The 15094-nt window shown below is 42.1% G+C and overlaps 1 protein-coding gene across 3 annotated transcripts in view; it reads left to right on the top strand.

Moving 5' to 3' along the window:
* The window catches only part of otofa (otoferlin a), a 149079-nt gene that overhangs the window by 33122 nt on the left and 100863 nt on the right, over positions 1–15094 (top strand). For all 3 annotated transcript variants that reach the window (XM_014145204.3, XM_082961925.1, XM_082961924.1), the window contains exon 3: positions 10423–10511. In XM_014145204.3, the coding sequence (XP_014000679.2) occupies positions 10423–10511 (89 nt within the window). The remainder of the gene's footprint in view (positions 1–10422; positions 10512–15094) is intronic.

Here is a 15094-nt window from a genome sequence, read left to right as displayed (position 1 = left end):
AGATGGTGCGCACCTCAGCGTAACATGGCGCCCTCCACCTCGTACGCACCTCCCTGTAGTCACGGGTAGCTGGCTTACGGCTCTTCCCTGGCCTGGCCAAGCTACCCGTGTGCCCCCCCAAAAAAAAATCTTGGGGCTGCCTCTCGGGTTTCCTAGCCAACCGTGTTCCAGCGTAACTTTCCCGATGGTTCCTCTGTCCAGCTGCCTCCACTCTCCTGAGTGCCTCCACCTGTTCCCATGGGAGGCGATCCCTTCCGGCCAGGATCTCTTCCCAGGTGTAGACTCCCTTGCCGTCTAGGACGTCCTCCCATGTCCATTCCTCCCTTTTTCTCTCCTGTCGCTGCTCCTTCCTCTTCCGCTGCTTGGTCCTTGTTTGGTGGGTAATTCTGTAAGGGCTGTCTTCAGGAATGGACCAAAATGCAGCGGAGTTAGTATTCATCTTTCAATTTAATTAGAAAGAACACTATAACAAACAAACAAACAAACAAACAAACAAACAAACAAACAAACAAACAAACAAACAAACAAACAAACAAACAAACAAACAAACAAACAAACAAAACAAAACAAAACAAAACAAGGAAACTGACAGCCAACAGTCCTGTCAGGTGCAAACACACTAAACAAGAAACAATTACCCACAAACCTCAGTGACAAACAACTCCTACATATGTGACTCCCAATCAGGAACAACGATTCCCAGCTGTTCCTGATCAGGAGTCACAAGACACACACCAGACTGCCACGTCCTGACCCCCAAACTACTACACCAGCTCCATCTGCTGGTCAGGACGTGACACTCATCTCTATACCCCACACATACAATTATCTGTGATGTCCCTCAGTCGTGCAGTGTATTTCAAACACAGATTCAACCACAAAGGGAGATTTTCCATTGCCTCGCAAAGAAGGGCGCCTATTGGTAGATGGGTAAAAAAAAGACAGACATTGAATATCCCTTTGAGCATGGTGAAGTTATTAATTACACTTTAGATGATGTATCAATACACACAGTCACTACAAAGATACAGGCGTCCTTCCTAACTGAGTTGCCGGAGAGGAAGGAAACCACTCAGGGATTTCACCGAGGCCAAAAGTGACTTTTAAAAAGGTACAGAGTTTAATGACTGTGATAGGAGGAAACTGAAGATGGATCAAACAACATTGTAGTTACTCCACAATACCAACCTAATTGACAGAGTGAAAAGAAGGAAGCCTGTACAGAATTAAAATATTCCAAAAAATGCATCCTGTTTGCAACATGGCAATTAAGTAATACTGCAAAAAATGTAGCAAACAATTAACTTTTTGTCCTGAATACAAAGTGTTATGTTTGGGGCAAATCCAATACAATACATTACTGAGTACCACTCTCCATATTTTCAATCATAGTGGTGGCTGCATCATGTTATGTGTGTGCTTGTAATCGTTAAGGACTGGGGAGGTTTTCAGGATAAAAAAGAAACGGAATGGCGCTAAGCACAGCCAAAATCCTAGAGGAAAACCTGGTTCAGTCTGCTTTCCACCAGACACTTGGAGATGAATTCACCTTTCAGCAGGACAATAACCTAAAACACAAGGCCAAATATACACTGGAGTTGTTTACCAAGACAACATTGAATGTTCCTGAGTGGCCTAGTTACAGTTTTGACTTAAATTGGCTTGAAAATCTATGGCAAGACTTGAAAATGGCTTTCTAGCAATGATTAACCACCAACTTGACAGAGCTTGAAGGATTTTTAAGAGAAGAATGTGCAAATATTGTACAATTCAGGTGTGCAAAGCTCTTAGAGACTTACCCAGAAAGACTCACAGCTGTTATCGCTGCCAAAAGTGCTTCTACAAATTGACGCAGGGGTGTGAAGACTTATGTAAATTATATATTTGTGTATTTCATTTTCAATACATTTAAAAAAATTCTAAAAACATGTTTTCATGTTGTCATTATGGGGTATTGTGTGTAGATGGATGAGATTTATTTATTTTTTTAATCTATTTTGAATTCAGGCTATAACACAACAAAATCTGGAATAAGTCAAGGGGTATGAATAATTTCTGAAGGCACTTTATATATAAAAGCTTTTAAGATACACCACATGACCAAAAGTATGCGGAGACCTGCTCGTCTCATTTCAAAATAATGTGCATTAATATGGAGTTGGTCCCCCCTCTTTTGGGAAGGCTTTCTACTACATGTTAGAAAATTCCTGCGAGGACTTGCTTCCATTCAGCCACAAGAGCATTAGTGAGGTCGAGCACTGATGTTGAGCGATTAGGCCTGGCTCGCAGTCGGCGTTCCAATTTATCCCAAAGGTGTTCAATGGAGTTGAGGTCAGGGCTCTGTGCAGGCCAGTCAAATTCTTCCACACCGATCACGAAAAACCATTTCTGTATGGACCTCACTTTGTGCATTGGGGCATTGTCATGCTGAAACAGGAAAGGGCCTTCCCCAAACAGTTGGCACTATGCATTGGGGCAGGTAGCCTTCTCCTGGCATCCGCCAAACCCAAATTCGTCCATCGGACTGCCAGATGGTGAAGCCTGATTCATCACTCCAGAGAACGCATTTCCACAGCTCCAGAGTCCAATGCTCCAGAGTCCAATGGTGGTGAGATTTACACCCCTCCAACCAATGCTTAGCATTACATATGGTGATCTTAGGCTTGTGTGCGGCTGCTCAGCAATGGAAACTAATTTCATGAAGCTCCCATGGGCAGTTTGGAACTCGGTAGGGAGTGTTGCAACCGAGGACAGATTATTTTTACTAGCTACGCGGTTCTGCACTCAGCGGTCCCATTCTATGAGCTTGTGTGGCCTATCACTTCACGACTGATCCGTTGTTGCTCCTAGACATTTCCACTTCACAATAACAGCACTTACAATTGACCGGGGAGCTCTAGCAGGGCAGAAATTTGACGAACTGACTTGTTGGAAAGGTGGCATCCTATGACGGTGCCACATTGAAAGTAACTGAGTTCTTCAGTAAGGCCATTCTACTGCCAATGCTTCCCAATGTATAGAGATTACATGGCTATGTCTTCGATTTTATACACCTGTCAGCAACGGGTGTAGCTGAAATAGCCAAATCCACTAATTTGAAGGGGTGACCACATACTTTTGTGTCTATAGTGTACTTCTCTAACACTTTGTAGGGGTTCAAGCAGCAAAGCTGGTGAAACCCTATTGTATTTCTTCTCCGACATTATTATTATTATTATCATTTTTATACCAATTCTGCCACTTTGGTGAAAGAATAATCAAATACCCATCAGAAAATGAGACCTAGAAGGATGCTTTGTCCAGACCCTCTCATGAACTTGATTTCTATTGACCAAGGTCTCTCAACACAATATGTTCAGACACTGATTAGTATTGTAACAAAACAGTGTTAACAACGTGTTTCCCAAGTTAAGAGTCAACATATGCTAGCACATTCGGATCGACCACACAGTGGAGCTATAAGGGGCACATGTTTATCTCTCTTGATCTGTTTGTCTCCAAATTATGACATTTGGCACACATGCTCAGGTATATGAGTATGGTTCATTTTAGATGCATGGTGGAAGGACGAAATCATTTATGCAAGCTCATTGGCTCATAGAGGCCATATCGTTTGAGCTAGAGGCCTGGAACATGCGTTTAAAGACATGGGTTCATAGATACTAAATATATAATGATGTGCCAATTGGTCCAATGGTTCTGGAGAAGATGACGTTTAAAGTAGTCAACATCATTGAAAATTGTCAAAAATACCTCATCGATCTGTTCTATGTTGAGTTCTGATATTAGGCAAGTGTGTTAAGGATAACAGAAGTAGCTCATCCTAAGGCAATGTGTCCAATATGTCCTGATGGTAGCTCGATGGGGCCAAAACTTGAACCCCGGCATTACTGCTTGCAGCTATATTGTTTGATCCCATTTCTGACTCTCCACAGGCTAGGGATAGTATAGTGAAGTATCAGCAGATAATTCTGACTTTTTACATTGGACAGCAGAAGTTTAGCAAAAGTTTTTTAGCGTGAAGATAAGAAACTTTTGCAGTTTGATTGCATAGTTCTATCTGTTTAATAGACCATGTACGATTCTGTGAAAGCTTCTTGGACACGTTCCCTCTCTGCAGTTAACTCCACACCAGATGGCCTCAGTGCCTCACACAGCGAGAAAGCAAACACTAATTGGAGTTTAATCAAGACTGCAGTCCAGTCTAATTCAGTTCACAATCAAATCACTTTAGATTAGCTCTAAAGAGTTGTAGCAGTCAGAGAAAAGCTGACTCAATGCGGTAAGTATATTGCAGTTATTTTTTACTTGCATTACCTTATTTGTTGGTGGATGTTCTTGATTGTACTTGTGTGGGAAGAATAGTTTAATTATGTGCATCATTAATCAGATAAAAATGTGTTCATGGAAGTGTCATTAACTGATGGCACTTTGCCTTAATGAACATAATGATCATTTGCTGTGTAAATCTAATTTATACTGAAGAGTTTTAATGTCCACAAGTGTTTTTTCCTTTTTATTGTCATGTTATTTGCATCAGGATTCATTTGGCACATAAAGAATAATTACTCTCTATGAGTGGCTGTATGGCACTCAATATGAATCAATGCATGTGTTTCTGAAGGTGTAGAGAAAGATGCAGACATGCAAAGGAATAGGGAAAGGTATAGCAAGACTGTAAGAACGTGTGAGAGAGATGCTTGAGTGATTGAGAGACAGAGGCTATGGAGAAAAAGAGAAATGGACTGTCCAATTGACAAAAAGAGATGGAGAGAAAGAGAGAAAGAAAGTGCAGGAGCGAAATGGGGAGAGTTGCACAATATGGAATTCCTCAGTCAGCGGACCAAGCTTGAACTCTTAGAAAAATAGGTGCCATCTAGAACTTAAAAGGGTTCTTCAACTGTCCCCATGTGGGAACCCTTTGAATAACCCTTTTTGGTTCCAAGTAGAACCCTTTTTTATTCCAGGTAGAACCCTATTGGGTTTCATGCAGAAGCCTTTCCCCAGAGGGTTCTACATGGAACCCAAAAGATTTCTACCTGGAATCAAAAAGGATTCTACTTGGAACCAAAAAGAGTACTCCTATGGGGACAGCCAAAGAACCCTTTTGGAACCCTTTTTTTCTAAGAGTGTATAAGAGATGCTGTTTCATCTTAGGAGAAACACACACTCACGCAAACACACACACATAAAGGCTTTGAAAATCTGTTCATCTGCAGTCTCTGTACATCACCTTCTCCTGTAGTGCCAAACCTGATCTCTCACGTCATAGATAAAACAAATCATTGAAGAAACACTAGTGAATTATGTAAGATGTCATCATCTCTGAAAGTGAGGGTGTGTGTGTTGATGTGATGTGAGGTCGCAACGATCCTCTGCTCTTCAATAATGCAACTCTCAGAGTTGAGCTTGGGTTTTAGGCCTACATGCTCAGTGGAGTACTAAATACAGGATGGGAATCCTTGAGCAGACTACATTTGCATTATGTGGGTTGAATGTCCCACAGAATAAAACAATGAATAAGTCCCATGATGGTAGTGACTGCCCATTACAGATGATCACTTATTAATCATAATTTATTCACATTACTTTATTTTATTAAAATATTTAGGTTATTGTGCATATTACATTTGTTTTATTTGATGACTTTATTATTGAATTCCTAGTCACCATCTCATCTCTGTCGAGCTGCTGCCTATGCTGTCTGACAAAATCCCTTAAATCATGTATTTTCAGGTAGAGATACCTCGCGAAGAAAAAGCTGCTCTATATAGCACCTCACGATCCTGCATTCTTCTCTCTTACATAGCAGTCGTAAAAGAAACACTGACGGACAAGTAGATGCGCAATGATTTATGGTCATTGTAGTTAATTACTACCTACTACATCACACAGATCAGGCTGGATCTGATTTATCTCTAGAGAAACCGTGTGATTTGCACTTTGAGCTCACAGAAAAAAACTGAAGGAAATGAAATTCAAATAATTGAACCAAATTTGGTCAATTAGTTGTATAAAAATACGAAAAATACGTGGAATTTCAGTTAACCGCTCAGCACTAACAGCACTAAATATTATATCACTTCCCTTGAAAATGACCTATAGCTATTCCTCCAACTGGAGTGAGATGGTATCAAAGGGATGAAGCATAGGCCATGATCAGGCTGATCCAACTGTTTTTATTGAACACATTACATAAGTATATGATAATTTATTTTTCATGGCTTTTGATGAGTTTGAAACTTGAAAAGGACATCAAATGCTGAAGTAGGTGTTAGGTTTGAAAGGATCTTCCTAGCTGATGTTAAGTATAAACTCTCAGAGCGAATACTATAAGGAGCTCTTAATTATAGATACTTTATACCTCAAAGCTGCTCTCTGTGATTGAGACAGAGAGTGCTGTAGCTACATAATTTATCTCAGCCTAGATGTTTTCATCATCTATGTATATGGCAACAGTTAGGAGGAATTGAGAACATCCCTGTTTCTTCTTACCTTCTCGTTGTGTTGCGCAGTTTGAGTACACAGACTTCCACAACATGATTGATGCAGATTTTTCCCAGATGTTGAATCTGATGTGGGAAATGAAATGGTTTATTCAACAAAAAATCCAATACTTTCTGGTGGAGAAAACTGCACTCTAATAGCTAGCTAGCAACTTGCTACTAAAGTTAGCCAGGCAAATTTTTTAATAAGTCACTAGCTTACTCGTGTAACGTTGTGCGCTGAGAATCGGGAAGCAAGTTCAGGGAGTGAGTTTTTTAATAAATAAATGAAACATAATACAAAACAAGACACACGCAGGAAACAGAAACAATGACACCTGGGGAAGGAACCAAAGGGAGTGACATATATAGGGCAAGTAATCAAGGAAGTGATGGAGTCCAGGTGAGTGATGACATGCAGGTGCTTGTAACGATGGTGACAGGTGTGCGCCATAACGAGCAGCCTGGTGACCTAGAGGCAGGAGAGGGAGCACACGTGACAGTACCCCCTCCCTGATGCGCGTCTGCAGCCGCAGGACGCTGACCAAAATGACGAACCCGGGGATCAGGAGCGAACCTTATATAGACAGATGTGTGCCTTTCCAAATCATGTCCAATCAATTGAATTTACCACAGGTGGACTCCAATCAAGTTGTGGAAACATTTCAAAGATGATCAATGGAAACCGGATGCACCTAAGATTAATTTTGTGTCTCATTGCAAAGGGTCTGAATACTTATGTACATAAGGTATTTCTGTTTGTAATTTTTCATAAATTAGCGTCAATTTCTAAAAACCTGTTTTCGCTTTGTCATTATGGGGTGTTATAGATTGATGATACTTTTTTTTATTTGATCCATTTTAGAATAAGGCTGTAACGTAACAAAATGTGGAAAAGTTGAAGGTGTCTGAATACTTTCTGAATGCACTGTATACCCTGCCCATTCCCCTCCCCCGTATCCCAATTTGTGCCACCCATAAGTGAGAAACCTACATGCCAACCATAGATCATACACTAGTATGTGGACAACTGCTCATCAAACATCTCATTCCAAAATTATGGGTATTAATATGGAGTTGGTCCCCCCTTTGATGCTATAACAATCTCCACTCTTCTAGGAAGGCTTTCCACTAGATGTTGGAACATTGCTGTGAGGACTTGCTTCCATTCAGCCACAAGAGCATTAAGCTGGGCACTGATGTTGGGTGATTAGATCTGGCTCACAGTCGGTGTTCCAATTCATCCCAAAGGTGTTCAATGGGGTTGAGGTCAAGGTTTTTTGCAGGCCAGTCAAGTTCTTCCACACAGATCTCGACAAACCACACTTTGTGCACGGGGGCATTGTCATGCTGAATCAAACTGTTTCCACAAAGTTGGAAGCACAGAATCATCATTGAATGCTGTAGTTTTAAAATGTCCCTTCACTGGAACTAAGGGGCCCTAACAATGAAAAACAGTGCCAGACCATTATTCCTCCGCCACCAAACTTTACAGTTGGCACTATGCATTTGGGAAGGTAACATTGTCCTGGCATCCGCCAAACCCAAATTAATCCGTCAGACTGCCAGATGGTGATCGCGTTTCCACTGCTCCAGAGTCCAATGGTGGCGAGCTTTACACCACTCCAGCCGACGCTCGGTATTGCGCATGGTGATCTTAGGTTTATGTGCGGTTGCTCGGCCATGGGAACCCATTTCTTGAAATTCCTGACGAACAGTTTTTGTGCTGACGTTGCTTCCAGAGGCAGTTTGGAACTCGTTAGTGAGTATTGCAACCGAGGAAAGGCGATTTTTCAGCACTCGGCAGTCCCGTTCTGTGAGCTTGTGTGGCCTACCACTTTACGGCTGAGGCATTGTTGCTCCTAGACGTTTCCCCTTAGCAGCACTTACAGTAGCAGCACTTACAGTTGACCGGGGCAGCTCTAGCAGGGCAGACATTTTATGAACTGACTTGTTGGAAAGGTGGCATCCAATGACGGTGCCACTTTGAAAGTCACTGAGCTCTTCAGTACGAGGCCATTCTACCGCCTATGTTCTATGGAGATTGCATGGCTGTGTGTTGATGTTATAAACCTGTCAGCAACAGGTGTGGCTGAAATAGCCAAATGCACTCATTTGAAGGGGTGTCCACATGTAGTGTATATTGTGTTCCCTACAGGTTGTAGAAAAGATCAGAAGCTCTGAACTATCTGTTCAGAACCCAGTCCTACATACCAACCTACCTAAACATAACCCTTTTTGCTCTTTTAGTATTTATCCAATAGGTTTCCTCAAGGTGAAGGCCTCTACTTCTACTGTATGTCAAAGATAATCGAACAAAAACACTATAGTAAATACTACAGTAGTGTCTGAAAAAAATTACTATAGTATATTCTACAGTTTTCTTTAACTACAATATTTATTCTATAGTTAACTGGAAATACTACAGCATACTACAGTATACAGTATTCACTGTGGTGTTTTAGTCCAGTAAAGTCCACCAAAACACTACAGTTAATAGTATAACATTTAAGTATTGTATACTATAATATTTTTTCATGTGGGTGCACACACAAACACACACACCCAAGGGCTTGTCTCTTGTCTGTATGGATTACAGTGGCAGGCGTAACCTCATGTTTAAGTAAAGGGGCAGGCCTGGTGGATCACTGCTCTGAGTAAAAACAGCCCACTGTGCTGTCAGCAACCAGGAGCAGAAAGGATCAGCAAGAGCTGGATGAGCTTCAAACAGCATTTCCCATCACACATCTAGCACTGACATAGACTAATTTAGATCAATGTTACAACAGACAAGACTGACAGAGAACAATTGAATTTCCTCAGCTCTGTCTTGCTGTTGTATCCTTGACAGGATTTAACTAGGCTATCTCTCACTATATGGATCCTTACCCCATTCCACCCTCAAAAGTTTTTAAATAGAACCTACATAAGGTGGTAACACAGGGGGAAAGGCTGCTGATTGGCTAATCAACTGAGGACAGTAATTTTAAGCAGTAAGGCCCGCGGGGGTGTGGGATATGGCCAATGTACCCCGGCTAAGGGCTCTTCTTATGCAAGACGCAACGCAGAGTGCCTGGACACAGCCCTTAGCCAAGGTATATTGGCCATATATCCCAAACCCCCGAGTGGCGCAGCGATCTAAGGCACTGCATCTCAGTGCTAGAAGTATCACTACAGACCCTGGTTCGGTCCCGGGCTGTATCACAACCTGCCGTGATCGGGAGTACCATAGGGCAGCGCACAATGGGCCCAGCATCGTCTGGGTTAGGGGAGGTTTTGGTTGGGGTAAAATAAGAATTTGTTCTCAACTGGCTTGCCTAGTTAAATGAAGGTTAAATAAAAATGTAATAAATAAAAAAAACTGAGGTGCCTCATTGCTATTATAAACTGCTTACCAACATAATTAGAGCAGTAAAAAATACACTTTTTGTCATACCCGTGGTATACGGTCTGATGTACCACGGCTGTCAGCCAAACAGCTTTCGGGGCTCGAACCACCTAGTTTATAATAGAGATTACATCACTGAGATGTATAGCGTTTGTATGCTGTGGTGCAACTTCTGTTGTGTTTATTAGAGATTACTCAGCAGTACAACTTGGGTTTATCTTGTAGAAATCCAATTAAGGTTTTCTGACCATTTCAGTTATTCATGTTGCTGGTGGTGTTGCTTTGGTGTTGGGTTGAATGATTTTGTCTTACTTAGTAAAACAAGTAATTAGATATTCTATGGCCCAGTAAGAACGGGGTGATAGGCTTTTTTGAATTGCCTGTTGTGGTTAATGATTGACATGAAATACTTTTAAACCAGTCAGTCAAATGATTTCCTTGTAAACTGTGGATGTTGTGGTTGAATTATTATAGCCTGTGGTTGTGCAGCCTGTCACACTGTCACATAGTTTTTGGCTGAATCCTTAATTAGTCTTTCTCGCCCCTCAGACGTTCCGATGGCCGATTGCCAGTAGAGTGGATCAAAATGAGATGCTGGAAGTTCAAGTGTTCAACTACAGCAAAGTCTTCACCAACAGGTCAGTTACTTACAATACACTCAAACACAATACTGTAACATAAGTACTACCATAATCTCTCATGGAGAGACTACATAAACATAAATAGTACCGTAGATCTGTCATGATACAATGGGATGCGTGAGAGAATGAGCAGCGTTAGTTTCGGTTCTTTGGACAAATCACGATTTCACAGGTATTAGCATCTTTCGAATTTCGGAAAGTGAGGGGACATTTGGCCATAACTTGCAAAGAGAGAGGGTGGAGGACCGCTTCAGTTCCGATGCTCGTCCTACACGGGTCAGAGGAATAATAATACGCACAACACTGCCACACACCACCATACTAACCAGGATCTAACTAAGAGTTGGAACATTGAGGGAAGGTCACCATAACCCTCCCATCACTTTTCTCCTGCCATCCTCAGACGGACATAATGCACACAATAATCTAGCTAAAGGCACTTCAGATAGGCAATCAGCTCCTAACGCTTCTTGACTATGAGGTGATAGATTGATTCAATTGTATGTGGGATAGGCTGCGGACCGCAGTGCAGCATCTGAATGGGTTTCTAATAGAGTGGAGCGAGGCAGTAATGAAATTGTATTAGAGCCGTATGCTAATGGATGCATCTGTCACACCTGAGCTCAACCACTCAGACGCTAAGGCAGAGACTTTAAGAATGAAGTAGAAACACAGATACAGTATATACAGTAGATACTATATCTCTATCTATCTCTATGATTACAGATTATATTCCGCTCAAAGTAGGCTCTGAATGCGTGTGCATGGGATAAATGAGATACATGAAGAAATAACAAAAATAAGCATTGACTCATTTATTTCCAATTATACAAATGAACCTACAGACCACATTTCTTTTAGGCACGGTTAACTGTTGACATTCTTATTACAGATACATCATCACTAACTTTGGAGGCTGTTTATTTATTATTATAAATAACAAAAATTATCCCCCTTTTTCTCCCCATTTTCGATCTTGTCTCACCGCTGCAACTCCCCAACGGGCTCGGGAGAGGCAAGGTGGAGTCACGATTCCTCCAAAACATGACCCGCCTAACCGTGCTCCTTAACGCCCACCAGCTTAACCCGAAAGCCATCCGCACCAACTGTTCAACCGGCGACCGGGGTCAGCCTTCAGGCACCCGGCCCGTCACAAGGAATCGCTATCAATCAAATTTCAATCAAATGTATTTATAAAGCCCTTCTTACATCAGCTGGTCACAACGTGCTGTACAGAAACCCAAACTAAAACCCCAAACAGAAAGCAATGCAGGTATAGAAGCACGGTGGCTAGAAAAAACTCACTAGAAAGGCCGGAACCTAGGAAGGAACCTAGAGAGGAACCAGGCTGTGAGGGGTGGCCAGTCCTCTTCTGGCTGTGCCGGGTGGAGATGATAACAGAACATGGTCAAGATGTTCAAATGTCCATAGATGACCAGCAGGGTCAGATAATAATAATCACAGTGGTTGTAGAGGGTGCAACAGGTTAGCACCTCAGAAGTAAATGTCAGTTGGCTTTTCATAGCCGATCATTCAGCGTATCTCTACCGCACCTGCTGTCTCTAGAGAGTGGAAAACAGCAGGTCTGGGACAAGGTAGCACGTCCGGTGAACAGGTCAGGGTTCCATAGCCGCAGGCAGAACAGTTGAAACTGGAGCAGCAGCACAACCAGGTGGACTGAAAAGTGCATCAAAACTGGGACCGAGAGACTGAAAAACAGCTTCTATCTCAAGGCCATCGGATTGTTAAACAGCCATCACTAACACTGAGTGGCTGCTGCCAACATACTGACTCAAATCTCTAGCCACTTTAATAATAAAAATGTAATATAATAAATGTATCACTAGCCACTTTAAAAAATGCCACTTTATATAATGTTTACATACCCTACATTACTCATCTCATCTCATATGTATATACTGTACTCATCTACTGCACCATCTACTGCATCTTGCCTATGCCGTTAGGCCATCGCTCATCCATATATTTTTATGAACATATTCTTATTCATTCCTTTACCCTTGTGTGTATAAGGTAGTTGTGAAATTGTTAGATTACTTACTTGTTAGATATTACTGCATGGTCGGAACTAGAAGCACTAGCATTTCGCTACAGTCGCATTAACATCTGCTAACCGTGTGTATGTGACAAATAAAATTTGATTTGATTTGACTGGGGACAGCAAGGAGTCATCAGGCCAGGTAGTCCTGAGGCATGGTCCAAGGGCTCAGGTCCTCTGAGAGAAAGAGAGAGAGAAAGAGAGAGAAAGAGAGAGAGAATTAGAGAGAGCATACTTAAATTCACACAGGACACCGAATAAGACAGGAGAAATACTCCAGATATAACAGACTGACCCTAGCCCCCGACACATAAACTATTGCAGCATAAATACTGGAGGCTGAGACAGGAGGGGTCGGGAGACACTGTGGCCCCCTCCACGAATACCCCCGGACAGGGCCAAACAGGCAGGATATAACCCCACCCACTTTGCCAAAGCACAGCCCCCACACCACTAGAGGGATATCTTCAACCACCAACTTACCATCCTGAAACAAGGCCGAGTATTGCCCACAAAGATCTCCGCCACGGCACAACCCAAGGGGGGGCGCCAACCCAGACAGGAAGATCACGTCAGTGAATCAACCCACTCAAGTGATGCACCCCTCCTAGGGACGGCATGGAAGAGCACCAGTAAGTCAGGGATTCAACCGCCGTAGTAGATATTGATGCAGAGAATCCCAGTGGAGAGAGGGAAACCGGCCAAGCAGAGACAGCAAGGGCGCTTTGTTGCTCCAGTACCTTTCCTTTCACCTTCACACTCCTGGGCCAGACTACACTCAATCATAGGACCTACTGAAGAGATGAGACTTCAATAAAGACTTAAAGGTCGAGAGTCTGCGTCTCTCACATGGATAGGCAGACCATTCTATAAAAATGGAGCTCTATAGGAGAAAGCCCTGCCTCCAGCTGTTTGCTTAGAAATTCTAGGGACAGTAAGGAGGCCTGCATCTTGTGACCATAGCTTACGTGTAGGTATGTACGGCAGGACCAAATCGGAAAGATAGATAAGAGCAAGCCCATGTAATGCTTTGTAGGTTAGCAGTAAAATCAAAAGCAGAACTAAGGTCTAGGATCACTAGGACAGATGCAGAGCCTCGGTCTGACGCCATTAAAAGGTAATTTACCACCTTCACAAGTGCAGTCTCAGTGCTATGATGGGGTCTAAAACCAGACTGAAGCATTTCGTATATATTGTTTTTCTTCAGGAAGGCAGTGAGTTGCTGTGCAACAGCTTTTTCAATTTTTTTTGAGCGGAATGGGAGATTCGATAAAGGCCGATAGTTATTATATTTTCTGGGTCAAGTTTTGCTTTTTCAAGAGAGGCTTTATTATTGCCACTTTTAGTGAGTTTGGTACACATCCAGTGGATAGGGAGACATTTATTATGTTCAACATAGGAGGGTCAAGCACAGGAAGTAGCTTGAAGGTTTCGAGGCCATTACTATTTTCATCAATATGTCGATATATAGTATTCAAAAACTTGAGTGTCTCCCTTGATCCTAGGTCCTGGCAGTGTTGTGCAGACTCAGGACAACTGGGCTTTGCAGAAATAGGCAGATTTAAAGATGAGACTGAAATTTTCTTTCTAATGATCATGATCTTTTTGTCAAAGAAGTTCATGAATTTATCGCTGCTGAAGTGAAAGCCATCCTCTCTTGGGGAATTTTTCTTTTTAGTTAGCTTTGCGACAGTATCAAAAATTAATTTTGGATTGTTCTTATTTTCCTCTATTAAGTTGGACAAATAGGATGATCGAGCAGCAGTGAGGGCTCTTCGATACTGCACGGTACTGTCTTTCCATGTTAGTCGGAAGATTTCCAGTTTGGTGTAGCGCCATTTCCGTTCCAATTTTCTGGAAGCTTTCTTCAGGGCTCAGGTATTTTCTGTATACTAGGGAGCTAGTTTGTTATGACAAATGTTTTTTTGCTTTTAAGGGTGCGACGGCATCTAGGGTATTACACAAGTTTAAATTGAGTTCCTCAGTTAGGTGGTTAACTGATTTTTGTACTCTGACGTCCTTGGGTTGTCCGATAATTTATAGCATGGCTTTTGATGATCCTTGGTTGGGGTCTGAGCAGATTATTTGTTGCGATTGCAAACGTAATAAAATGGTGGTCCGATAGTCCAGGATTATGAGGAAAAACATTAAGATCCACAACATTTATTCCACAGGACAAAACTAGGTCCAGAGTATGACTGTGGCAGTGAGTAGGTCCGGAGACATGTTGGACAAAACCCACTCGGTGATGGCTCCAAAGCCTTTTGGAGTGGGTCTGTGGACTTTTCCATGTGAATATTAAAGTCACCAAACATGTGAATATTATCTGCCATGACTACAAGATCCAATAGGAATTCCGGGAACTCAGTGAGGAACGCTGTATATAGCCCAGGAGGCCTGTAAACAGTAGCTATAAAAAGTGATTGAGTTGGCTGCATAGATTTCATGACTAGAAGCTCAAAAGACAAACATTTGATTGTGTAATTTGAAATTTGCTATCGTTAATGTCAGCAACACCTCC

This window comes from Salmo salar, chromosome 15 (genome assembly GCF_965601325.2).
Source record: "Salmo salar chromosome 15, fSalSal1, whole genome shotgun sequence".
NCBI classification, from domain to species: domain Eukaryota; kingdom Metazoa; phylum Chordata; class Actinopteri; order Salmoniformes; family Salmonidae; genus Salmo; species Salmo salar.
Note: the sequence above shows the minus strand (reverse complement) of the source record. Positions and strands in the feature narration are given on the sequence as shown.